Below are 26,562 nucleotides of genomic sequence, written 5' to 3'. Positions count from 1 at the left end.
TCCGGGACGACAATTTTTAGTTATGCTACTCCGGGACGTCGGGGGGTGGGGGGTGGAGGTAAGGTGTTAGTCTTTTATATAACAAATGCTATTCAAGGATACGATAAAAAAAACAGTTTTGTTAAATGATTTTTTTTTGTTATCATAATTGCGGACTTTTAGTAAGAAGTTTTAGTAAGCTTTACACTTCAACTATTATATGCCATACTTCTTTATCTATGATATTATATCTTATATTTTTCGATCTATATATTCTAGTCAATTTTCTTCATAATTAATTTGAAAAAATAGCATCTGTTAGTTTGTTTTCTTAATGTTTGTTAATTTAACTATTAATTTTCGAAAAACCGGGTCATCCGGGACAAATATTGCTTTAAGAAAAACCCGGGACACAAGCTGGAAATCCGAAACTGTCCCGGGCAATCCAGAACGTATGGTCACCTTAATTAACATCAATTTCCATTTCAATCAATTTTATTGCAATTATTAGGTGTTTGATAAAACTTCGATTATTTATTTATTTTTAGATAAAATAGCACACATATAGAATAGACAAAACGACATAGTACATTTCGCAAGCACACCAGGGTAGTTCATTCGACGTCACGAAGAAAGAAAATTATTATAAGTATGTATGTGTATGTGTGGGTATATATGTTTTTTTGTGTATATGTGTACGTTTGTGCTATGGATATGCATTTGTAAATACATGTATGTATATATATAAATACATATATTTTTAATTATATTAATTTAAAACAATTTTTATAAATAAACCGTTTCTTTCATAAAATATTTTTCTCCTAGCAACATCTATTTTTCAACTGGGCCCTATTCCTTCTCTTCCCTACTTGATATTCCATGACTCAACTATTTGACCTTGATAGAGAATTCAGTTCAGTACAGTGAACGACTTGTAACGGATAACACATAATGCTAATTTAGGTTTCCATATTTTGAATTTTAAATTATAACACACTGATGATGAGACAAACCTAGTCTCAAAACGTTTGTGAAATTATTATTTAATAAATTAGTGCAGAAATAGAGTGTTGTTTGTTCATTTTTCTAAATTAATATCTATCTATCCACTCAGAATATATATACATGTGTATTATTTGAGCAACAATGAACAGACAAAAAATATTAAAACATACATACCATTTTTTTGTTAAGTGGTGAAATATGAACGTCTGCTAATTTGCCAATAGCATCAAGGTCTTCTGCTGGATCAGAACGGTGTTGCATACTTTCATTACTATATGCAATATTATAGTAAATCTCTGAGTCAATACTATTAAGCGATCCTGTATCTTCACACTGGCTGAGCTTATGTAGCTCATTTCTTCCGAATGTTCTACTATCACTGGTTGAAATATTTGCAGTGTATTCTACATGTGGAACCCTTTTATCAATTTTTATAGATTCTATACTAGGGGGAAGTTTATTAGATTTTCGAACAATTCCCCTACCTCGTCCTCTTGCTAGTGGCAGTGTCTGGCACCAACCTGATGGATCTCTAGTATTTGAATTAACACCATCAATGCCGTTCATATTGCTAGATGCAGTTACAACAGGTTTTGTATTATTATCAAAATTTTGATGATTCTTTTTAGTTGCATATAGGTTTAGTTTTTCTGGTGATAGGGAATCAAGAGGATAACCATTCTCCATCAAAAATTTTTTTTGTAATCGTGGAGGTAGGTTCATTAACGTTCTTGTTTTATCTCGAGATTTATTTTCTATATTAATATAATTGGAACCGTTTCCTTTGTGATGTTGTTTTGATTTCAAATTATGATCAGAATTCTTTTCTAGGCCATCAAAGCTTTTAATTTCATGAAATCTATCATTGTGAGCAAAACTTCTAGGTTCTGATGAGTGTCGTATATCTCTGTTGTGGTTATATGCATTAGGCGTATTTGAGTGATGCCTACTAGAAAACCTTTTATTTTTACTGTCTGTATATTTAGAACTGTTGTTATTGTCCATTCTGCTATTGTACATAGAATTGTCCCCCTGAATGTTTCTTCTGTTTTCTAGATGACATTTATTTATTGTATCTGTGCTGAAATTTTTCTGCTTTGCTACATATAATGCTCGTCCTGGCTTTTTTTGTCTATTCATATCTGCATCTATCTCAGATAGATTATCCGAGTAGATATTTTCATCTTTTGCCCTGCATTTTTTATTATAATTGAAAGACCTACTAGGCCTATCGTCCATATCTCTGATGTGACTAATGACTATGTCTCTGTCCTCAGGACCATTAGATTTTTTAAGGGGCCCGCTGCCAGGACGGTATAACTGTTGTTGAGGCTTGCCTCGATGTGCAAAGCGCAGCCCACCAACAGAACTACGACTATTCTCTAAAAAATACAAGAGATTCAAGAAAAATTTTAGGTTATGTCCATTTCAAATATAGCATGTATGGGATTAAACATGATAACATTGAAATTTACACACTCATGACAATTCTAAGATAAGGATTTATTCAAATAAATCAAACCTGTATTAAAATTGCTTTTGTTTTTGCGCTCATCATTATAATTGGCCATCGCGATACATCACAAAATTTAAAAACATATACACTTTTCTCACATAAAACATTTAACACTAAAAACTGTAAAATAGCATTCAAAAATATTAAAATTATATACATTCGAAATGTAAAAAAAGTTAAAACTATATACAAAATTTAAAATTCTTTGTGTAATGACAAAACTCTAAATTTCAAATTGTCAAATCCAAATTTGAAGTGAGCACTTATTTCAGAATGTTTTCGGAGAATGTAGGTAACCTTAGAATACGAAGCACTTTTGTTTTTAGCGCCAATTTTGAAATATAGAATTTAAATATTATAAATTCTTATAAAATTAAAACTATAATTAGATTAATAAATTTATTGTTTATATTACATCAGTATATATATGTATATATATATATATATATATATATATATATTTACAAAGCGTATATTCAGAATAATTTTATAAATACATGTTTCCAATTTAAATAAGTGTTACGAAAATATCGAATTTAACTTATATGTACTTATCACATCTCATATTTGAAACTATTCGACTTATTCAGAACCTCTTAGGTCTGTGAAAAACTATAATTTAGCCTAGTTTAAATTTATCGTATAGAATTACAATCATTTCTTAAAATTGAAATACAACAAATTTATCAGTTTATTTATATAATCTAATTAGATTATATACGTAGATTAGATTATATTCATTTATAATCAACAAATGAGAATAATAATTTTACTTATTTGTAAATCAATTGCTTATTCATATCAATTTGTCAAATTATGTGTATGAAATATTTTACTCATTGCCAGTATTCATCTTCCAAAAATTCATCAATAAATTATTAATGTGCTAAACTAATTAAAGTTTCAGTATTAAGCCTTTCACATTATGAAATTATTGATCTATCTATTACATTGATAAAATAGTTGAAAACCCAGAATGTTTTTTAGCCAGCACCCAAGAACAAGTTGTCTAAAATCCCAGATATATCCAATCTGCTTGAAAATGGTCCTAGAGAATCTAAGAGTTCATTGAGTTCATTTTCCGGAGCTCCAGCAAAAAATAATAGTTTTGAGAATGTTCGAGCTAAAGTAAAAGATCCACGAAAGAGTTTTACTATAATTTCGAATTTCGTGCGTCGAGAAAATATCGACCCCAACATCACCACCAAAGAGCTGGTCTCCACGGATCCCACACAACAAATCGATGAGAACATCAATCTCTTAACGCAAATGTGAGCCAATTATTATATATACTCACAATATTTGTGATTAATCAATTATTTCATTCCCACTGCTATTTGATTTCTAATGACCCACAATATGCAATATACCGTGGTGGTGCAAGAAAGTGCCCTTTCTTTTCATAGGCTGAATATGTTAATGAACAATCATATAAATATATCATAGAATATATTTTGTAGTCGTTACGATTTTCTTATAGAGGTTAAAAAGTACATTTTTAATGAATTTTATTATGTATTTTAATAATAAATATTTTAAATAAAGTTTTTAAAGATATATGTTTACATATTTATATTTATTTTAAAAAATAGTTTTATTTGAATAAAAGCAATATTGCGCATGGTGTGTGGATGTAGTTCGAAAAAGTTATTTATCTATCTTAAAAAAAAATTGTTCACATTTCAAGATATAGAAAGATATCCCTATAATTGCGTGGGTAAAATGACTCGCTAATTGTAAAGCACTTCTGCTCGAAAAAAAAATTAAAAATAAAATAATAAAAAAAATAAAAAGTAAGTAATTTTGATGAAGCCTTAAATAGTATTTGTTATTTTAAATCATATTTAGGTCATTTATCGTCTTGTCCCACCCCGGATTATCATAACTAAAAGTTGCGTCCCGGTTTTGATCTGAAGAAATTGGTCTCTTTATTTAAACAATAAAACGTGCATAACTTTTAGCAAAAAGAGAACAATATTTTTGTGAAATTATCTAAGCTTTTTATTAAGTATAAACAATTACTCCCGATTCCGCCAGTATTTCACAAACAAAATTTAATGATAATTTAGTGTTATCTATTTTGAATATTGATATCGTTTATAGCTAGGGAAATATGTTGATTTAAATATAATGATATATAGTATTACTATAGGAAAATATGTTGATTTAAATATAATGATAAATAGTATTACTATATATCCTAAATAAATATAATTATTATATTAGGTTATTAGGAGATAAAATATATTATTACCTTAGCAGTTCAAACCTTTTGAGCTGTATAGTTCAGTCATTATAGTAAGTTTACCTCGGAATTCGAGATACCCAGCTTTAAGTCTGTAAATACTTGTATATTGACACCTAAAAGTTGTTTCAAAACCTATATATGTTGCGTACGCCCTACCATATGTAGGTTTTGAAACAACTTTTAGGTGTCAATATACAAGTATTTACATACTTATAGCTGGATATCTCGAATTCCGAGATTCTTACCTAATTTAAGCTTAAATGACTGGACTATGTATTTATAGGGAAAGAACAATACTATTATTATATTTCATCAGCTATATTACTTGAGTATATTTATTATATATCAACAGAGAAACAACTAAAAATATTCTTTGCTGCAAATATACTGAAGATTACAACTTTATTTCGGCCGGTTTTCCTGATGGCATGGTACGTTTATTCGCAAAGAACACTGGTCAACTCGCGATGGTCTTGTACGATGAAGAGTCTTTGGCAAATGCTGCCACTGTCACGTGTATCAAACATAGGCCCGTCTCGAAAAATTATCCGTCAACAAATACACTCTTGTGTTCATGTAAGTATTTCAAGGAAACATACTTTATGTTACTTACTTGTTTATTTAATCCACAAATTATTACACCAAATTGAAAATGTCATTTTTTATCATCTAAGATTATTTAAAAAATTACTTATTATCAATGGTGTTGAGCGAATTTTTTAATATAGGAACGCTAAAATTAAAAAACCGGTTCAGATCGCAGTTCTGGTATTTGTTTCAGTTTAGTTGAAGTTCCGGCGCAGTAAAAAAACAGTCCGAACTCCACGGTTCGGAAAAACAAGCCGGTTCAAACCTTTGTTTATAATGATAACATACAACAATTTTCAATGTTGTTCAATTTCTCGTTTTTTTCAATTTTTGTTATCAGAAATCATCTTTAGTTTTGGAACGCGTTCCTGTCCAAAATGGAAGTACCGGAACGAAGTTCCACTGCTTATTCTTCTCCATTCAATTATTCAATCAGTATCATGTTTATATTTTGAGACTTTTCAACATTTTTTTTGAACCTTAGTTTTCCATTTCTTCTTGTGTTATGTATTCAAATTCTTAATTAAACTGTATCCGATTGCTTACAAAGCTTATAAATTGATTTTATTATTATTCATCATTACGATCTAGATACTAATGGTTGTGTAAAATGCTGGGATTTTGTCTCTAGTCGATGTATATATACTATCAGAGAAAGGCGCCAGACTTTATCCTTGTCCTACCATCTCCGACTGCCAAAATTTGTCACATGCGGCGACGACGCCAAAATATTCCTTTATGATGAGGAAACAAAAATGCAAGAAAGAGTTTTTATAGCAAGGTAATTTTATCAAATATGTTTTCAAATCATTTTTAAAATTAATTGCAATTTCATGGTTCATTTTTGAAAATACACCATATTTTTTATAAAGTGAAGTAGTTGTTGAAAAGGTTAATTTCAATAAATCACTTGCAATGGTTAATGTTAGCAGTAATAATACTCTGATGCCTTTTGTTTTCCTTCTGACTATATGCAAATACGTTAATACACTTATTTACTTTTATATCCAAAAATCTCTTGTAATCCGGCTGATGTATTTAACTCATTATTTCGTTATCTAATGGATTCAATATTGATGAAAGTTTGTTACGATTCAGTCGTTCATCTAATAGTTATTTAAATTGTGGAACAAACATAAAATTCTTCATAGAAGCATATTTTGAAAGATTTTATTTGAGTGTATACAGGCCACAAAGACATAAAATGTCACCCTATAAAATATCATATTTATTTTAATTAAATAGTTTAGCTTTAACTATTTTTCACTGTAATATCAAATTATCTGATATTATATAGAGATTATAACAATAAGTACATTTACATTTCTATGTGTTCCGTACCGAATGCTTTGATTTTTATTTTAAAAAAATCAAAACATTTCAATGTTAAAAAAATATTTCAAATGTTTAAAAATTCATTTTTATTTCAAAAATTTCTAAATTTTCAAAAATCTATTTTTTTAAGTTTTCAAATAATTTTAAACTTGTTTATAAATTTTAATTTTTGGTACGGGAAGTTCCAGCAATTTGCCATGAGGCACTAGGCCATGCACTACTAGTTATCACTAAAATAGTGAAAGTAAACCTAAAGTTACCACCTACAAATTTTCAACTTCATGTTATATTTCTTAGCCATCTGGTCTGCCCAAATTTTACCAAACAATGTACTAATACAAAATCTAATAGTTTTTGGAACGCTTTTGCTGCTTTCTCTTATTTCTATTGAATAATGTACGAAACTTGGGACAATCTTTTTTTTTATACACTGTCAGAGTATTGAAATTTGATTTACACAAATTGCTTTAAAATCTATGAATGAATTTATCCATTTTAGAACAACGAACTATCCAATTGAAAAACTGGACATTTCCAAAATAGAAAAACCCGTTTATTATATATTTACTATTACCTACCATCCATAAATGATTCGTCGTGCCGTAGATCGTTAACGCGTTGACTTTGTATGGACAGGGTCTGGCAATCTGACATCTAGCAGCGCGATGTCCATTTTCAATTGAAAATATAGATCAAAAATATGTTTTCGATTGAAAAAAAGCCCATCTCGGGCAATGGGAAATCTCTCACACTATTCTTCCCTGAATCGAGTTGGAGTTTAACTCAGCTCACGAACCTGCCCTAGGGCAGAACACCCATTATTTATTTACCATCCATAACTTTATTGTAAATTTGTCTGGTTTATTTCGCATATTTTTCATACATCTACTCCTACATTTCGACAACTCCCCAAATAACAGTATTTTCCACCGGTGAAATTGACTGACCGCGGTAGTTAGGTCACATAATAATTTTTTTTCGGAAAATAGATATAATAACTAAAATCAAAGAGTGAAGAAAATATTATTAGTGTATTCTAAGAATTTTCATATAGTTTGATAATGGTATTTAAACGTTTAAAAATGTCTAAGTTATCACAAAGTTTGAATCGGTCAATTTGACCGGCGATGGTAGATTTAGTGTTAAATGTTGTATTTTAACAGTGACGATCAGAATATATGCGATGGGCATACTTCCCGCGTTTTCGCTGCCTGCTTCAATCCGCGATCGCAATTCGAGATAGTTACAGGAGGATGGGACAACACGGTACAGTTCTGGGACATGCGGGCGCCGCACGCCACCAGGCACATAGCCGGAGTTCACATTTGCGCGGAAGGAATCGACATCAGCCCCAACGGGAGAACGGTACAACCACATTGATTTGTTCTAGAATTTAGATTAACTACCACCAAACAATTCATAGCTTTTTTGAAAATACTGCGTATGTAGGTCATTATATTTGAAAAATATTATTTATTGATTGCACTTTGCGTGGCCTTCTTCCTTTATCAACAAATCAACATTGAAGATATCGGAAGCTAAGAACTTAAAAAATTAGACATAAATTGCAATATATAAATCTAACACAATGAAAAATATAATGAATTATTTTAAAAGTATAATGTTAAACATATAATTACATGAAATATTTTTTTTTTTTTTTTTACAATTTATTTTTGTTAATCAAGACTTTAATGTCTTATTTACAAAATTGATATGAGCAAAAAACATAAAATAAAATGAAAAAGATACACGTTAAACTATTAAAAATTACACAGACCAACAAAAATTTTTTTTTGTTTGGTGCATCAAATGTTAGAGCTGATTCTTATAGTATTTTTTGCGCTGATTTCAAATCTGCAAACCATTTTTTTGTATCAGCTCTAGTTTGGAACTGAGAAAGAAGTTGCCGAAACCAGGTCCATTCTAGGTCGTCACGAAAAAGAACTTTTCACAGTGTCAACTAATGTCCCAACTAAGGCCGAATGGGTCTTGTAAGTTTGTATGTACGAGTAGGCATATCTTATTAAAATAACATTCTGAATTGTATTACTATTTTGTATTTTCGTTCCTTATATTAGGTGCGCAACTAAGTTCTCGCTGTTTGTCAGTATATGGCTCTAGCAGTAAGGGTTGGTCGATTTTGATAAATCCAAAACGTCTTGAAGCAAGCTTAGAGTAAGTAAACAAACTGCTGCGACGCATAATTGATTTCGTTTTTGCATTATATACTTCTGGTTGAGTGAATATGTCCAATTTTATGCCAAACAACCGTCATTTGCGGGGAGTGTTGATTTTCGTCTGCCATTCAAAAAAAAAAACGGAAGCTCAAGTGCATCGAGAGCTACGGAAATGTTGCTCTGAGCGAAACAACATGCCGTGAGGGGTTTTGTCGCTTCAAAAATGGTGATGTTGACGACCATCCTCGTGAAGGAAGGCCAAAACCTTCAAAAACGCTAAATTGAAGACCTTGTTCGAAGAGGATTCATGCCAAATTCAAGAAGATCTTGCTTCAGAATTAGGAGTTACCCATCAAGACATTTCCAACCTATTGCATGCGTTGGGGATGATTTAGAAGCAAGAAACTTCGGTTCCTTGTGTGTTGAAGCCAAGAAACGTCGAGCGTCGTTTTTTCGCCTGTGAACAACTGCTCCAGCGGCGAGAAAAGAAGAGGTTCTTCATCACATCGTGATAGGTGATAAAAAATGAATACATTACAGCAATTCAAAGAGGAGAAAATCTCGGTTCGGCCGAATATTCACTGCGAAGGTTATGCTCTACATATGGTGGGACCAGGTCGGTGTTATTTGTTATGAACTGTTAAAACCGAGCGAAACCATCACTGGAGAACTGTATCGAACGCAATTGATGCAATTTTTTTATAAAAAACTTACATTTTCATCGAAAAAATAGCGAGAACTTAGTTGCGCACCTAATATATCATATATATCATAACTTGAAAACTAAAGCTCATAGAAAAAAACCAATGTCATTTTTGAAATCAGCGCCCAAAATATACTTAAAAACAGCATTAAAATCGTTTGCACTATTTTCTTTGTTGGCCTGTGTTATCATTATGCCTTCAAGTACTTTTAAAATAATTCATTACTCAAAAATGTGTTCAACTCAACGTTTAAGCTATAACTCCCTTTCCTTGTGGCATTATTTATTATATTCTTACATGTATTTAACGATTAATTAATTTTGTTTATTTAGTACCAATTATATATTTTTTCTATTTAATATTAATATATTGCAATCGTTATCTTTTAAGTTACTAACAGCGGCGTGGCAGAAAGCAAATCCTTTTCAGGTTTGGGACTACAACAACTTGAAGTTGATACAAAATGTAAAACCGGATCCATATAATGCAATGGTAAAAAATATTTGTAAACTATAATTAAATATAATATAACTTAGTTGTGTGTAGCATTATGAACAATTATTAAATGAACAGTCTTTTCAGAATTTTTTAATTTAACTAAATATTGCAAGTTCAGAGATATAAAAAGTATAAGCATTTTAACTCTAATTAGTATAGTTACGAAATTAATATTATTCGAGTTATAAAATATTCGAAAAAAGTGAGTTATGCATTATATATTCGTATGAAACATAAAATATAGTAAGTAAAAATTATTATATGTACTGATATATTTTCAGTCGTTCAGCCAAAATTAAATTTTACGAAGCGAAATTTGATTAATAGTTGTTATTTAAATTGGCGGAACAAAGATAAAATTCAAAGATTATTTTGAAAGATTTTATTTAAATAAAATTTAGATTTTTAACTGATATATTTTGACCTAGAAATTGACATTGATAAGATGCAGCCTCATTTCTGCAGAAAATATTATTTTATAAATGGATAAATGCAACTAGTAGTAGGAGCACCATGCCGTAAAGCTAATTGCTAAATCTTCTGCACTGTGAGCAAATATCAGATAAATGGAATTATGATTTTTCTGATAATTATTGAGAATTTTGTAAATTTCCTTCATTTTTTTGAAGTTGAAACAAGATAAAAAATCTACTCCTAAATTTAAGATCGTTAACATTATTTTTGATTAAAATTTTTTGAACTCGATAAAAAATGCAATAACTAAATGCATGTTGCCATCAAATTTTCTTCTTATTTCATTAACGTAAAATATGTAGTTAACTAATATCTAATATTTTATTTCCACAAAACGTAATAACGCTGCGATAATTTATAAAATATTGCTTACATACATAATACATTTTTAGGATCATAAATATCAACTATTTATTATGGTTATAACATCATTTATATTAATTTATTACTCGATTTTAAATTTAGTTATACTGTGGAAGATGGCTTGACAATAATTATGCAGTATGCGGTGGGTGCGAGCCTAATATCATCCGACTCGTTGATATGAGAACTTATATGGTATGTTATGCTTGCACTTTTTAAAATACACTATATATTTTTTAACTATTTTTATAAAACAATATAGAACGTGGGTGCAGTAAAAAACCTACCAGGCGGCGTGTACAGCCTCGACATCGGAATACGAAGAAAGAACAAAAAAACTCGTGGGCAAAAGGCTGATGTTTCCTCATTGCCAATGTTGGCTTATGTCAGCGGAAAAAGAATAGCCCAAATTGATTACTGCTAGATTTTCTACCAACAAATTTAACCATTTTTTGTTATCAACTTTTGTAAGATTTTTTTAACATTCGGTTTCGACAGTGGAAAATAAATAAACTTTTGCGATTGCAATATTTATGATTATTTAGTGTATAAGAAAAGCAAATTTCTGAATTTATTTCAAGTTCTTGGAAAAGTGTGATATTTTTTTAACAAAACAAAGAATGACAACTCTTGAAAATACTCCATGCAAATCTTGGTTCTTTTTTTTTAAATAATTTTACCTTCATCAAAAATATGCCAAAAATCCATATGCAGCTTTGATAAGATTTAATTATAATTTGACATAACTAAGATATTTATATCGTATCAAAACACTAAATAATTCAAATAAATTATACATAATATCTAGAGATTCATTTTTGTAAAAAAAGTAAAATGTGTGCAAAAATAACAATTGGAAGTAACATATTTTATTAAAAAATCCCTTGAACATATATTAATAATAATTATAAGACAACAAATATAATTTGAATCATCATTGTGTGCCGTCACCATACCTTACTGTTTCAATGGCAATGAAAAATGACGAAATGCATTTGTGCATTCACTCAAAGTCTACTTTTAGCATTATTCTTATCTAGTCAAACTTGTAACTTTTTCTTCAAGTTTTCGGCAAGCTTGTCCATGAAAGCGAAAGTGTCTAGATAATCACTTCTCTGAACTTTATCCATTCCTTTAATACAAATAGCGAGGTCTTTAGTCATGAAACCAGATTCAATTGTTTCAATACAAACAGCTTCCAAAGCTTCACAGAATTTTTTAAGGGCATCGTTTCCATCGAGTTTGGCTCGATGTAAAAGACCGCGGGTCCAGGCAAAGATGGATGCGATGGGGTTGGTTGATGTTTCCTTTCCTTGTTGGTAGAACCTAAACATTAAATTAAACATTCATATTAAAGCTTGTCGGCTTATGATAATAGTTTTGTCGACGTTGATACATATTTGTAATATTTTTGCAGCTCAATCGTCGAATTAAAAAAAGATTAAATAACAAAATTATTTATTCCATTGAACGTTTCGACACTTGATGTGTGTCATCATTCAGTAATCAAACCAGGAAAAAGAACAGAAAAAAATAATTATGATGTGAAATTGATTGAACACTAAATTTGTGTAAAATAATAATATACTATTATATTAACAAACGAAAAATTGAAGGAGCACATATTGCCCTCCTATATTTTATGTTATTAATAGCGGTGCATTATGGACACTGATCAAGGTTACAACGCAAGTGTGAAATGTGTAAGTCCATGTGTAATTTTTTCTGTTGTTTTTCCTGGTTTGATTACTGAATGATGACACACATCAAGTGTCAAAACATTTAATGGAATAAATAATTTTGTTGTTTAATCTTTTTTTAATTCGACGATTGGGCTGCAAAAATATTACAAATATATATATATATATATATATATATATATATATATATATTGTATATATACATAAATTCAAAATTAATATTTACTAACTAACATTGTATGACACTAATGGACCTTCAGATTTGAAAAAGGATCGGTGATTTTAGTATATTAGGAAAAATCGTTTATTTAGTTTAAATTTTATGAATGAGTTATAAAATTTACAAAAACCCAAGTGAGTACCAATAAAATACGTAAATATCGAGCGATAAGTTAAAATAGTTTCTTTCAACTAAAGAAGTAAGTTTTGAAGTGCTCAATATTAATATGAAACTCAAAAACTCAGTGACAAAAAGTTTGTATATCGGTAAAATTTCTATAAAAACTCCAAACATTTGATTGATACCAACTATCCTTCTTTTATCATCGAAGGATGACAATTTTTCATTACATTTACTTCTGAATCTCCAAACCCTAAGGCATGACTACGAAACAAACATTTCGAATGTGTTTTCGAATCATTAAAATCGGTTGAATGCTTTCTTCAGTACTTGCAAATAGTTTTCACCGACACTACGAATAAAATGCTTTTTGAATCATTGAAATTGACTCTTATGTCGTACCTATACATACATTTTTTTCAAGGTGTTTCAAAATAATCAAATGTCTTGAAGAGTAAAGGTACCAAAAATTTTCGTGTTTCTTGCGATTATCTAAGTTATTGACAATAAAATAATTACAGTTACCTATAATGCCGGGTAACAGTTCCGTGAGCTGCCTCTGCTTCAACTGTCTTACCATCAGGACAAACTAGCACCGATGTCATAAGACCCAATGAACCGTATCCTTGAGCTACGGAATCAGATTGCACATCACCATCATAATTTTTGCAAGCCCATACAAAGCCTCCAGATGATTTCATTGCGTAGGCGACCATGTCATCGATCAGTCGATGTTCGTACCTTAAATAAAATGGAGATTTTTATTAAAAACATATACTATAAACTTTTTTTTTACATTTTATATACCCACAATTACGCTACTATCAAATAATAGACGAAAAGTTTTATTGTTATCTTTTGTTAAATGGTGTTATATACGTTCATTCGTTGAATTATGTATATGATTCGTAATACTGGCAATAAGAAGGAGTTGTATATGTAAAATATGCATCAATTACTTTGAATCCAACAACTGCATTCAAAATCTTGACAAAAAGTAGATAGCAGTAATTATGGTCGCACGATCTGTGTTACAAGCTTATATTGTTATTTCTACTCTGAAGTAGATTCGAAGTTTTTTTTATGATTTTAGTGCTTTAGAAATTATTAGATAAAAAAAACATTCACGGGGCCACCCAAACCCACCCAAATTTTTTATAGAGACAAAATCTAATGTCATTATCAGTTATAAATTATTTAATAAATCAGATTGCCAAAAAGGCAAAAAGAGTATAGTTAATTTGAACTGTTAATAAAACTTTTGGAAAATGTGACAATCATGATGAATAAATAAATATTTCTTTTGATTTCATTTTTTTTCAATTTGTGAAAAATCTGATCATAGGTCGTCTTAGTACGATGTAGTATCATCAATGAACGTGATTTTACTATCAGAAGGAGACTTTTCGTGTTTGTTTTTGTTAAAAGACGTACTGATATAAATTTGTATAATAGTGATATTTACGTATGGTGTAAATATTATAAATAGTTATGTTTAATATTTCTAACATTAGTAACAAGTCTATACTATATATAAGTATTAAATTTTTTGAAATATCGACAAAGAAAAAACCATGAAACAAAAAAATTAACAAAACCAGTATAAAACTAATTACCAGATTCCAGCAGCTTCATATTCTTTCTTGTATTGCTTGTCATAAATTTCCTGGAATATATCCTTAAATCTACCATCGTATTTCTTGAGAATGGTATTTTTGGTAGATAGGTACAAGGGCAATTTTCGGTTTAAGGCATATTGGAATGAGGCATTAGCGAAATCTACAATTGAACTATCGGTGTTGAACATTCCCATGGCGACTCCAGGTCCTTGGTAAGTGTGGACGGTGAAGCTGTAATGAAATAGACATGTCTATTATAAGAATTATTTGCACAAATCTAATAATATTTAAATAATTTATCGATGGTTAAAGCTGAATATTTAAGTACATTATTCATGTGTGATATTAAAATTGTAATCAGGGATCTTTCGTTATTCGTTATTATTCTAAAACTTTCACTGAAATTATATAACCCAAGTCCGACATAGAAAAAAGTAAAATTGGACTCTATGCGACACCTCTTTTTTACTTTGGGTTAATTAATTAAAATGCTAGATACGGGTGGTAAATTCAACAAAAAAGCAAAAATTATTTTGAATTTCAATATTACATAATGTTTGAAAATTTTATCTATAACATATTAATTTTCTGAAAACTTCTTAATAAAACAAAACAATTTTTGAAGGCTAAATTTTATATATGGGAACATAACTTTTCAATAAATTTTAAAGTAAAGCATGGTCTAAAAGAGGTTGTTAAACACTGGGTAGTTCTTATACTTTCTGCATTTACAACTGTCGTCGTGTTATATGCAAATAATGCAAAAGATAACATATCGCACCAAACAGTATTACCCATTTACGTATTGCGTAAATATAATTTTAGCACTCATTATAATCGACTACGTCGGATCAACCCATTTTCGTTGTTGTAATCTTGCACATATGTTTGAAGTAATCGATGTAAAAAATCAATTCTGATACGTCAGTTATGTTGTATCACCACAATAATTTTTATTTAATTACAGATGCCTAAGGTTAAAGCAGTTTTTAACATCATCTAAGTTACTATTTTTGCTATTTATATCATCTGTAATTGTTGCGCGGTCATCCAGTGTTCTACTACTTCAGTAACATGATTCCACAACAATGTTTTGTTATAATTTAATTTATATTTAGCTAACGTTCATAAATTTATCTAGATATTATTCAAGGCTTCATTCACTGTCCGCGCAACCATTATGTCAGATTTCAACAATTTTACAAGCTCTATTAAAATACTGTCAGATCGATTTTTTTGCACATCAACACAAGTTATGTTCTAGCGAAACTCTACTATCGAATTATATCTTGAAAGTTACCTATACTAAAAACTTTTTTTGTTATAGCAAAGCATAGCAAAGTAACATTACATGGTGATATGTATGTAATCACTTTTTAAAAACTTTCATTATTGAATAATTTACTTAAAAAACTACTTACAATGTACAAAAAAACAAATTTAAAGAAAATGATCAATTATGAATAATAACATTTCTATAAATAATGTTGCAGAAATAATATATTAAAAATATAAAATGTTCTCATACAGAGATAATAAGCACAACTTTTCCAAATAAACAAAAGAGTAATGGGAAACGTTTTACCAAATATACTATTTTGCAAAATTTATTTAAGATTTTGGGAAAAATTGTGTCTATCACTTTTCAAAAATAAATTGAAACGCCGAATATTGAAATAGGTATATACATTACGAAAAATAACGATAAGTATTTACCTCATTGGACTTCCCGATTCGGGGGTAAATGTCAATTCTAATTTACCCTTTCCTGGTACCACGAAGTCGGTGGCTTTGTATTGATCAGCATGAGCGTGTCTGCCGATGACTATGGGCTCATTCCATCCTGTTACCAATCGGGGTATGTTCTTGCAGATGATTGCTTCTCTGAAGACTGTGCCACCTGTGGAAAAAAATAATTTGAATTATTGATTGAAACTATTCAGCAAAAAGGGCATTAGCTCTGAAAGCGTTTCTTTGTACTGAGCTGTCTTTTTATATGAAAATAAGATATTTCATAGAAAATTAATAAGTAAAGTAAATTTGTTATTATTATTATTTAATTCGAAACATATAGTTTTCGAGATAATATATCTCGATTTTAAAATTCACAGGTGACGACAAAATGAGATAATATGTAACAAATTATAATACTAACCGAGAATATTTCTGATAGTTCCATTGGGACTTTTCCACATTTTCTTTAATTTAAATTCTTCCACTCTTTTCTCATCAGGAGTAATTGTTGCACACTTGATTCCGACATTGTATTTCTTGATTGCCTCAGCACAATCAATAGTGACTTGGTCATTAGTTTCGTCTCGGTGTTCCATACCTAAAAAAAATTATTATATAAGGAATCAATCAATATTTATAACAATATGACAACAATAATATTATTTCAACTCACCCAAATCGTAAGTATGCAATTCGACATCCAAGAAGGGCAGAATCAACTTTTCTTTGATGAGAGACCAAATGATTCTGGTCATTTCATCTCCAAGGATATCAACAACGGGTCCTGCCTTTATTTTATCCATTTTGAAATCTAAAAAAAATTAAATCATTAATAAAAAAAGTTTCTAGGCGTACAATGTTATTAAGACGGTAAATATTTTTTGTCAAAAAAATTAGTTTTATATATAATTAACAAACGAATTTGATCTCATTTCTCCCGTTTTCTATTAACGGAAAGAAAGCGCCCGTGTGCACAAAGCCGTATTTCAACAATGACTCATTCGAATCAGAATTTTTAACTTCCCGTAGGGTAATTAACTTCCCGTAGGGTAAGTTATAGTAATCGCAAAAAAATCGAAAATGAAAATTTTTATATATCTTTACGTTTCAGAGGTTTCTGAACATTTTAGCATACCTTAGAAAAAATGGATGTATGTGTGTGTGTGTGTGTGTGTGTGTGTGTGTGTGTGTGGGTGTGTGTGTGTGGGTGTGCGTGTGTGTATGTATGTGCGGATACAAATTTTCGTCGACGATTTCGGGAACACGGATCAACCGATTTGAATAATTCAAAAAACATTCGATTCGTATTGATAAGGAGACGTGCTGATTAGTTTTTGGCAAAGGCAGGTCTAGCCGTTTCGGAAATACGGGGCAAAAAGTACCGGAAACGGTAACTCAGTTTTTGAGAGAACGGAGCGTCCGATTTTAATAATTCAAAAAACATTTTACTTGTATTGACAAGATAAAGAATTGATCAAATTTTCATAAAGGCAGGCCTAGCGGTTTCGGAGATCTAACGAAAAAAGTAAAAAAAAATGCCATTTGGCGGTCAAAAATGATCATTAGACATATGCACATCAAATTTTTAGATATTTTATAGAGATTTTAACAATAAGTATAAATTTTGTTTATTTTCCTATGGGTTCCGTATCAATGTTTACCCGTTAGACAGCGACGCCGCGCATACGCGCTTTATATTTTGTCTATATGCAGTTAAAGCAGTGCGATTGCTTTGAAAAACAAGTTCAGATCTTCCAAAATATGTCAAAATAAAGAAAAAATTAAAAAAAAAAGTAATTTTTTGTCCAATTTATAGTTTGTCAAAAATCTTATTTTTTCGAAGTAAATTTTTTTCAAAAATGTTAATCGTTTTTAAAAAAAATAATAATTTTTGGTACGGGAAGTTCCAGCAATTTGCCTTAAGGCACGATGCCCTAATTGCCTTAAGACAGAATTCCACTTACAGCTAGTTATTTATTCAAATCAGAACTCGAAAACTCATTAAGACGATAATCAAGTAAAATTTGTTTAGAATTAGCCCATCACTGGTATTGCGTTTTGCGTTTCAATATCTGAAAGTTTTGGCATACATATCTTTTGTATTTTTATTGCACAGAGCCCCCATTGAAATATAGTAAGGGCAGGCCCACTTCAAAGATACGAACAAAAACGCTGTTTAGAGATTCACAAGGAAAACTTTGCATCAAATAATCAAATTATTTATAAAAATTAGAATAATGTGTTCATTAAGTTATGAATTCCATATTCAATATATAACAAAATATTTTTAAGATTTACATTAGGATCTTATAAGATTCACTCTAGTCAACTTAATCAAAAGATATAGAAACTAATAATTAGTTTAAAGCTAAGTAATAGATTTTTTACAGACATTATAATATTATTCATAATTTATATTATATGTTTATCAGGGATTTGAAAAAAAAATCATTTTTGATTCTACACCAATAGAAATATTTTCGAACTAAATTGAATTTAATAGTTTATTTAAGACTAAAACATTTATCTTTTAAATTTTAAAATTCAAGTTAGCACATCACCTTTGTTATAAGAAATAAAGCAAATAATCATTTAAAATTATTACTCACATCCGATATCAAATAAGTTATTTATTTTAGAATAAGATTAGATTGTTTTCCAATTTATTAAACACTAGGATTGCATTGATTCTTTTTATTATTCAATGTAAGTTTGTTGTAATTTGTAAAATATATATTACTTCTATAAGGTTTTCAATCATAGAAAATGAATAATAAGTTAACGGTGTTGGTGATCGCAGATAATAATTGCTTCCAAATTTCCACATTTTCATTTTCTTTAGTTTTTTCTAATAATTATTATTAAAAAACATTAATTAATTATAATTGCCATTTTCTAAGAATTTTACATTCTCATGCCATAGATTACTACTATTATTACATGGATTAATAGCATTATTATTATTTTTATTATAAAGATATCAATATATAAGTGTTTTAGATTACTTATTTTAATTATTAAATTGTTTCAATTATTTACTTACTACTAATGAAAGCTAGGAAGTTTGCCGAAAGGTATGGATTTCAAATAAAATATTAAATGACTGGTAAACTTTTATACATACTACTCGGTGTATATACATACAGGTGTATATGTATATAAATATACATTCGCAGTCGCAAATGCCAATTTGGAATATTTACATTTGCATGGGATATTCCTAATAAATATATTTATAGGCAAATAAGTGAAAGTGACGTAAAATGCTGAGAATTTGGTAACCTATTAGCACCTCGAATTTTTAATTTTTAACGTGTATTATATTACCATCATATGGAAAACTATCCTTTATTTTTAAAAATTATCTAATGTCAATAAATGTTTTATTAGCAGTTGTACCTAAAATTCAATTTAAAAACATGAAAACAAAAAAAATGCAACTCGATATATATATATATATATATATATATATATATTAATATTAGAATATTAGAATTCTATAAATTGAACTTATCTACAATTCATTATCAGTTGACGTATAAATAACAATAAACTAATTGTTACAACTGATATATTGTACTGTAGCGATGCCTGAATAGCAATTTTGATATTAAAGATAAACTAATGTAAAAATGATGTGAGACAAATTAATGTAAAACTAATGTGAGACAAATTTATATGTAAAACAAATCTAAGAAATACATTCTTAATGAAAATTTAAGTAAGGCCACACTATTAATAGAAAAGAAGCATATTTTTTTAACATTTTTATTCTTATTTGGTGAATAATCCCTATCTCATTTATATTATAAATATAAATATAAAATAAACCTATTATTACGGTACCAAATATTACGTTTTTATTTAAATTCTTATATGCCTTTATAATTATTTTAATTTGATTAACGAAATTGGTTTGCTTACAATGTTTTAAATTAATTTATTTTAAAATACAAAACTATAAATTGACATACCGCGGTACCAAAGCATTGTACTACCATTAATATCAAATTGTAATTTCTTGTGATTGCTTGTATTATACTATACGAGAACGCAACTCTTATATGTATAATGAAAGATAGTTATGCAAAATTTTCCTAAAATAATGAATTACAACAATTCGTTAAGGTCAAACCGAGCACGATATCATTGGAAAATTTATGTAAAAATATGTATACCCGTTCATTTAATGTGGAATCGCCGGCAGTCATTTGCAAACATTTACTGTTGATTGAATTACTATAATATTTAACCCAAATGCGTACGGAATTCGGTCACCACGATTTTGGTAACAAGATTTTTACTTTTTTATTTTTTATATCACATTTTAAAAGCAATCAGAACCTGATGTCCTAGAAGCTGTTGGACTAAAACTTCTCTTTACGTCGTATTTTTAGATGGTAACCCAACGGCTTTTCCACCTGTATTTATTTACTTCATTATATTATTAAATTTTGTGCAGCGATGCCCAGAAAGAGCTATTTTCACTTGGTCGTTGGGATCTATATTCCCAAGTGAAAATTTATATGGGTACTGCTCGATATCAGGTTTGCCCGTGACGAGGATTGAATCCGCCAACCGTCTGATTGCAAACCTACAAGAACACTCTGCCACGAAGACAATTTGATCCCAGTCAAACGTCTATTTACTTGTAAGAGAGTATATTTATAATAAAATGTCGATTTCTACGTACATATCATACTAAATTGCCTAGATAATTTTTGCTAATATTCAATTCATTTCTAACTTTTTTATAATGTAATATTATTATTATTAATATTAAAATATCTTCATACCCGTACTCATCACCTTTTGAAAATATTTTGACACTTTGAATGCGATGATTCTCGAACGATTTCGGATCATTTCCTTTCAAAAATTATAATTTTTTTCCTATTATTTATTCGTAAGTCGCTAATTTAGTGCATATACACATACAATTCAGTATGTTATTTGCATAAATCTCAAATAAATTAGTACTACATCAATCATTAAATTAAATTCATTTGTTTAAAGTCTATTATGTATTCTAAACGGCATATGTAAAAAAACAAATTGAAAACTGATATATATAAACTGAATTACAAATTATTTATTTAAAGTATATAAGTGAGCTTCAAAACTTTAGCCAGGATTAAAATTAAAACCTAATTATTTTCGATATACAAAAAAATTGTTTTTGAAAAAAAATTAGAATAAAAAAATCTCAAAAACAATTTTTTTGCCAACACAAGCATAATATTCTTTGTATCATTCAAATCGGATACTCCGTTCTCTCAAAAACTCGGTTTCTCTTGTCTGCACTCTTTGCTCCGTATATCCGTAACGGCTAGATTTGCCTTCAATTAATACAAAAATTAATCAACACATCTCCCTATCAATAGGAATTGATTGCTTTTTGAATTTTTCAAATCGGTTCATCCATACGCTCGAATACACCGACAAAAAAATCTCCACACGTACACACACACATCCATTGTTTCTGAGGTATGCCAAAATGTTCAGAAACCTCTGAAACGCAAAAAATTCATATTCGACTTTCGGCCCATTACTATAACTTACCCTACGGAAAGTTAATGAAGTTAAATAGAACATATTTCCTTTCGCTACTTATTATTGGAGAACAACTAATGTTAATTCAAATTTATATTAAGAAATTATAAAACAGGAATAAAATTCTATTCTCTTCATTGAAAGGAAAGTTATATTTTGTATATCAATTAGATAAAAATATACTAATGTAGAAAAAAGTGGGTCAAAAAGAGATGATACACATATACTAACTGATTGCTCAGCAGTAATCTCAATTGCTGATATGTATACAATGCCATTTGAAAAAAAAACATGAAAATTTTTGGCATATGCGATTTTTTCTGTTGCTAACTCGATCATATTGGCGACAAACTACTTGATTCAATACTACTGACAATAATTTCGCATTGGTACCATTCCGCTAACAAGGTCAGCGTACTTATTCAATTGCTTAAAGATAACAAAACCTAAAAAAATTATTTAATATAAATATCTATCTCGAGGAAGCTACTAATTTGTTGTTGAGATTATTTCAAATTCGGCGCGCATGCCAATCCCTTAGAGGTCAAGTTCATGATAAGCCAACATATTGAAAATGATAACTTACTATTGAAACAGTTTTGTTTATACAAATATGAAGTAATTGACTACTCTGTGTCTAATAATAATCAATTATCAATCCATATGATGTAATTATAATTATATCAATTAATTACATAATGATTAATTGTAACTACAAAGAAAAGTATGTCAATTGTTAGACTTTATAGAAATTTGGCAAAATGTCGTGGAACAATTAAATTAGCTTCAGTAATCAAACGGTACTAACATTTAAGTCCTTATAGAAATTTATTAACTTCCCGTAGGATAAGTTATTGTAATCGTCCAAAAATCGAAATTAAAAATTTTTGCATATCTTCACGTTTTGAAGGTTTCTGAACGTTTTGGCATACCTTAGAAAAAATGGATGTGTGTGTGTATGTATGTATGAATACAATTTTTCGTTCACGTTTTCGGCACACAGATCAACCGATTTGATTGGTTGAAAAAAATCGATTTTTACTGACAAGGAGAAGTGCTGATTAGTTTTTGGCAAAGGCAGATCCAGCCGTTTCGTAGATACGGAGCTAAATGCGCAAAAACTAGCTGTTTTTGAGAAAAATAAACATCCGATTTGAATGATTCAAATTCATTGCTTGTGTTGACAAACCGATTGTTTTTGGAAAAAGACAAATTGTTTTTTTTAATTTCCAAAAAAGATTTTTTTTAATATCGAAAATAATTCGAATTTTCAAAATTTTAATTCGGTACGGCAAGTTTCAGCAAGTTTCAAGGCACGATGCCATATACCACTAGTTAATTTTATTTTAATTTATTCTTTCTGGACGATTGACTGATTTAAACAAAGATAGTGTTATAATGTATGAATTTCTTTTAATGAATCATTAAAGTCTGTTTTAAATATGTTTAAATAACAGTTGTATAAATCACGTTATTTATGAAGACGTTATTATTAGTTATTAAGACAATTTAAAACTACTAATTAAATTTAGTATTTAAAAGGTATTAAACCTTTCAAGAATTTATCTTCTGCAACTTAATCTTTCATTACTTACCGTAATTGATTACCCCATTAAAATATTATTCTCATTTAAACAATTATAACATATAGATTTTGCTTCCACATGCCTTAATTCGATAAAGGTCCTAATCTTAACATTTATCATACAAAATATCTTGATGGCATTGGTAAATATGTATTTAACAAATAAATTGCTATATCGTTAAGTATACCAGGAACAAATATTACAAATGTATTATGGCAATACATTAATAACTACGGGATTGAAGAATTTTAAATGCCTAATTAATATAACTAAATGCAATATTTATTGTTTGAGTAATAAATATTCGAGAAAATTCAATGACAAAATGGCTCAGGTAAAACGGAACGGGCAAAGGTCAACAGACAGAATTTCTAATGTAATATAGCAAATTAAAATACTGAAGACAATTAATTGAATGTAGAACGACGGTCTTTCAGAATATATGATTACTAGCTTGCCTATATCACGACATTATATATGATTATATATACTTATATATATATATATATATATATATATATATATGTGTGTGTGTGTGTGTGTGTGTGTGTTTGTGTGTTTGTGAAAAATCATTCGTAATAGTTTATAATAAAATAATAATTTATTTAATAAAAGAAAATCATTGTGTAATACTAGCATTGCAAAAAAATGAAGATTGCACTTATGTACGAATATATGTTATGTATGTATTTATATATACATATGCAAAATGGCAACATACTGTTTTTGTTGTTCGTGGTATTGGTCACATGACTCGATCATATAGAAATTTTGCATAAAATGATGTGCAAAGTGCTGACTGAAGTATTTTGTATGGACTCTAAATAACCAATTTTTACAGGACAATCTCGATTTGAATGATTACACGTTTTGTTCACTTTCTTTCGACTACCAGAGCGTTGTGCATGAGAAGTTTCCACCCCAACGTCGTACGATCAGTAGGGAGCATAAACTATGCACCTTTTGTAAGAAGTAGACCAAAAAACGTTCTAAATTATGAAAAAATAGTTAATTAAGAAATTTAATCGACAATTCACTTGATCGTTCTTTGCAGAATTTCTCGGGGGCCAAAAACAACAGCAAATATGCCTTATCAACGTATTCATAGGATTTGAAGATCCACGACTTTTCCTTTTCCAAAAATGAGAAGGCCTATGGAAGGGCTAAGGTTTGGCACGCTAGACTAGAAAGTGCTAGTGAAAAGTGCCTCTAGCATTGGAAAAAACGTTATAAATGAATTGAATCTCAGAAAGATTACTTTTTTCACGAATTTTATGATTTTCATGCACTTCAAAAATGAATAGCTTAATAATATTTATATTAACAAATACATTTATATGTTCGTACAATGCATCTTTTTTTTTTAATTTGCATATATATATATATATATATATATATATATATATAAAAATAATATATATATATATATATATATACATATATATAATATACATATATACATATATATAATATACATATATACATATATATAATATACATATATACATATATATAATATACATATATACATATATATAATATACATATATACATATATATATATATATATATATATATATATATACATATATATAGAGTATACAAATATGTATATACATATATACAAATATATATATATATATATATATATACATAAATATATATATAATTTTCATTTTCAAGCCAATTTCAAAAAAGAAGTAAGAAAATGTCACTTGAATGAAATATATGTTAAATTAGATTAATATAACGGATAAAATGTAGTATATTACCTGTGACACGACACAAAACAAGAGACACTGTCAACAAGCCGAAAACAAGGAAGTTACTGAAATGGCAAGTAATGGAATTATTACATGACGTGACAATGTATACGATAATTCCACGTTGAACGGTTCCCGCTAGGTGTCAGATCCATTTTATATATTGAGGAACATTGCAATTGCTCAACACGATGATGATTTGTATTTTAACGTATTCATAAAAAATATTTTTTTAATTTAATATAATATTTAAATTTCAGCATTTGTTCTCTAGATGTAATAATATATTTTACAGAAATCAATTGTATGAAAAATAAATTGTTTAAAAATATATTCAATATTCCGAATTGTTGGTAGCAAATATTTGATCGGTTTAAGTATTATAAAGTTTAAGGATTTCCCCGCATCCTTGATTTTGAAGTTACGGACTTCGCCTCGCAAAATATACTGATGGCAATATGTTCCGAGTGAAAATAGTCACCGGTTTCTGTATCAAGAAAAAAATCATCATTACAATAATTGTAATTAATAATAATTTCGTTACAGAAACTAGCGGTGCATGGCATCGTAAGGCAAATTGCTGAAACTTCCCGTGCCGTAACGAAATGATCGAGGAATATTAAATGTTTACAAATAGATTTTTATAAATACTGTAACATTGTTTAATATTTATAAGAATTATATAAACTGAATTGCAAAGTTGAAATTATTTGTTTAAAGTATATTAGAACAGAATTAAAATTAAAATCTGAATTATTTTCGAAATAAAAATTTTGAAAAAAAAATTAGAAACAAAAATGTTTTTTTCCAAAAGCAATTATTTTGTTGAAACGAGCGGAAAGTTTTTTGAATAATTCAAATCGGACGCTTAGTTCTCTCAAAACCTGCCATTTTTGCACATTTAGCTCTGTATCTTCGAAATGGCTAGACCTGCTTTTGGTAAAAACTAATTACCTCTTCTCCCAATCATAACAAATTGAACGTTTTTAGATCATTCAAATCGGATACTCCGTTCCCTCAAAAAATCGATTTGAATTTTCTGCACTCTTTATTCCGTATCTCCGTAACGGCTGAACCTGCCTTCGCCAAAAACTAATCAGCACATCTCTCTATCAATGGGAATCAAATGTTTTCTGAACCATTCAAACCGGTTAATCCGTGCGCCCGAAAACGTGGACGAAAAAATGCGGACATACCAAACACACACACATACACACATCCATTTTTGCTGAAGTATGCCAAAATGTTCAGAAACCTTTAAAACGTCGAGAAATGCAAAAAATTTCATTTTCGGTTTTCGGCCCATTCTATGACTACCCTACGGGAAGTTAAAAATCATATAGTTTAGAAAATAGAATAACACAAAAAACAGTT

At 29.1% G+C, this 26,562-nt stretch overlaps 3 protein-coding genes across 3 annotated transcripts in view; 1 reads left to right on the top strand and 2 right to left on the bottom strand.

Annotated features, from left to right (window-relative positions):
* LOC113375232 overlaps nucleotides 1–2,680 on the bottom strand; it is a 46,425-nt gene extending 43,745 nt beyond the window's left edge. The window contains exons 1-2 of the mRNA XM_026615177.1: nucleotides 2,510–2,680; nucleotides 1,162–2,369 (exon numbers count right to left, since the gene is read on the bottom strand). Coding sequence (XP_026470962.1) covers nucleotides 1,162–2,369; nucleotides 2,510–2,558 — 1,257 coding nt within the window. The 5' untranslated portion in view covers nucleotides 2,559–2,680. The remainder of the gene's footprint in view (nucleotides 1–1,161; nucleotides 2,370–2,509) is intronic.
* A 96-nt stretch (nucleotides 2,681–2,776) lies between these two features.
* On the top strand, nucleotides 2,777–11,317 carry LOC113375231 (transcription initiation factor TFIID subunit 5-like). The gene is made up of 8 exons (XM_026615176.1): nucleotides 2,777–2,791; nucleotides 3,491–3,774; nucleotides 5,104–5,327; nucleotides 5,931–6,120; nucleotides 7,838–8,039; nucleotides 9,949–10,050; nucleotides 10,996–11,088; nucleotides 11,156–11,317. The coding sequence occupies exons 1-8, from the start codon at nucleotides 2,777–2,779 to the stop codon at nucleotides 11,315–11,317; spliced, it is 1,272 nt and encodes a 423-aa protein (XP_026470961.1).
* A 441-nt stretch (nucleotides 11,318–11,758) lies between these two features.
* LOC113374591 (isocitrate dehydrogenase [NADP] cytoplasmic) lies at nucleotides 11,759–25,248 on the bottom strand. Its single transcript, XM_026614571.1, has 7 exons — nucleotides 25,198–25,248; nucleotides 16,960–17,097; nucleotides 16,708–16,884; nucleotides 16,269–16,452; nucleotides 14,550–14,783; nucleotides 13,459–13,674; nucleotides 11,759–12,219 (listed from the first exon to the last, which is right to left on the bottom strand). The coding sequence occupies exons 2-7, from the start codon at nucleotides 17,087–17,089 to the stop codon at nucleotides 11,934–11,936; spliced, it is 1,227 nt and encodes a 408-aa protein (XP_026470356.1). The 5' UTR covers nucleotides 17,090–17,097; nucleotides 25,198–25,248; the 3' UTR covers nucleotides 11,759–11,933.
* Nucleotides 25,249–26,562: the final 1,314 nt, after the last annotated feature.

Source organism: Ctenocephalides felis, unplaced genomic scaffold (genome assembly GCF_003426905.1).
Source record: "Ctenocephalides felis isolate EL2017-DRISC unplaced genomic scaffold, ASM342690v1 CF-g0.4_SCAFFOLD_01886, whole genome shotgun sequence".
Classification (NCBI taxonomy): domain Eukaryota; kingdom Metazoa; phylum Arthropoda; class Insecta; order Siphonaptera; family Pulicidae; genus Ctenocephalides; species Ctenocephalides felis.
Note: the sequence above shows the minus strand (reverse complement) of the source record. Positions and strands in the feature narration are given on the sequence as shown.

Excerpts from the sequence above, each read along its gene's own strand:
- LOC113374591 (XM_026614571.1), bottom strand. The coding sequence starts at position 17,089 with ATGGATAAAATAAAGGCAGGACCCGTTGTTGATATCCTTGGAGATGAA. Across the intron at positions 14,784-16,268 it reads GAATCGGGAAGTCCAATGAG|CTTCACCGTCCACACTTACC; the intron begins GTAAATACTTAT and ends ATTTCATTACAG. Across the intron at positions 12,220-13,458 it reads ACTGTTACCCGGCATTATAG|GTTCTACCAACAAGGAAAGG; the intron begins GTAACTGTAATT and ends TTTAATGTTTAG.
- LOC113375231 (XM_026615176.1), top strand. Across the intron at positions 3,775-5,103 it reads ATCAATCTCTTAACGCAAAT|AGAAACAACTAAAAATATTC; the intron begins GTGAGCCAATTA and ends ATATATCAACAG. Across the intron at positions 11,089-11,155 it reads TTGATATGAGAACTTATATG|AACGTGGGTGCAGTAAAAAA; the intron begins GTATGTTATGCT and ends AAAACAATATAG.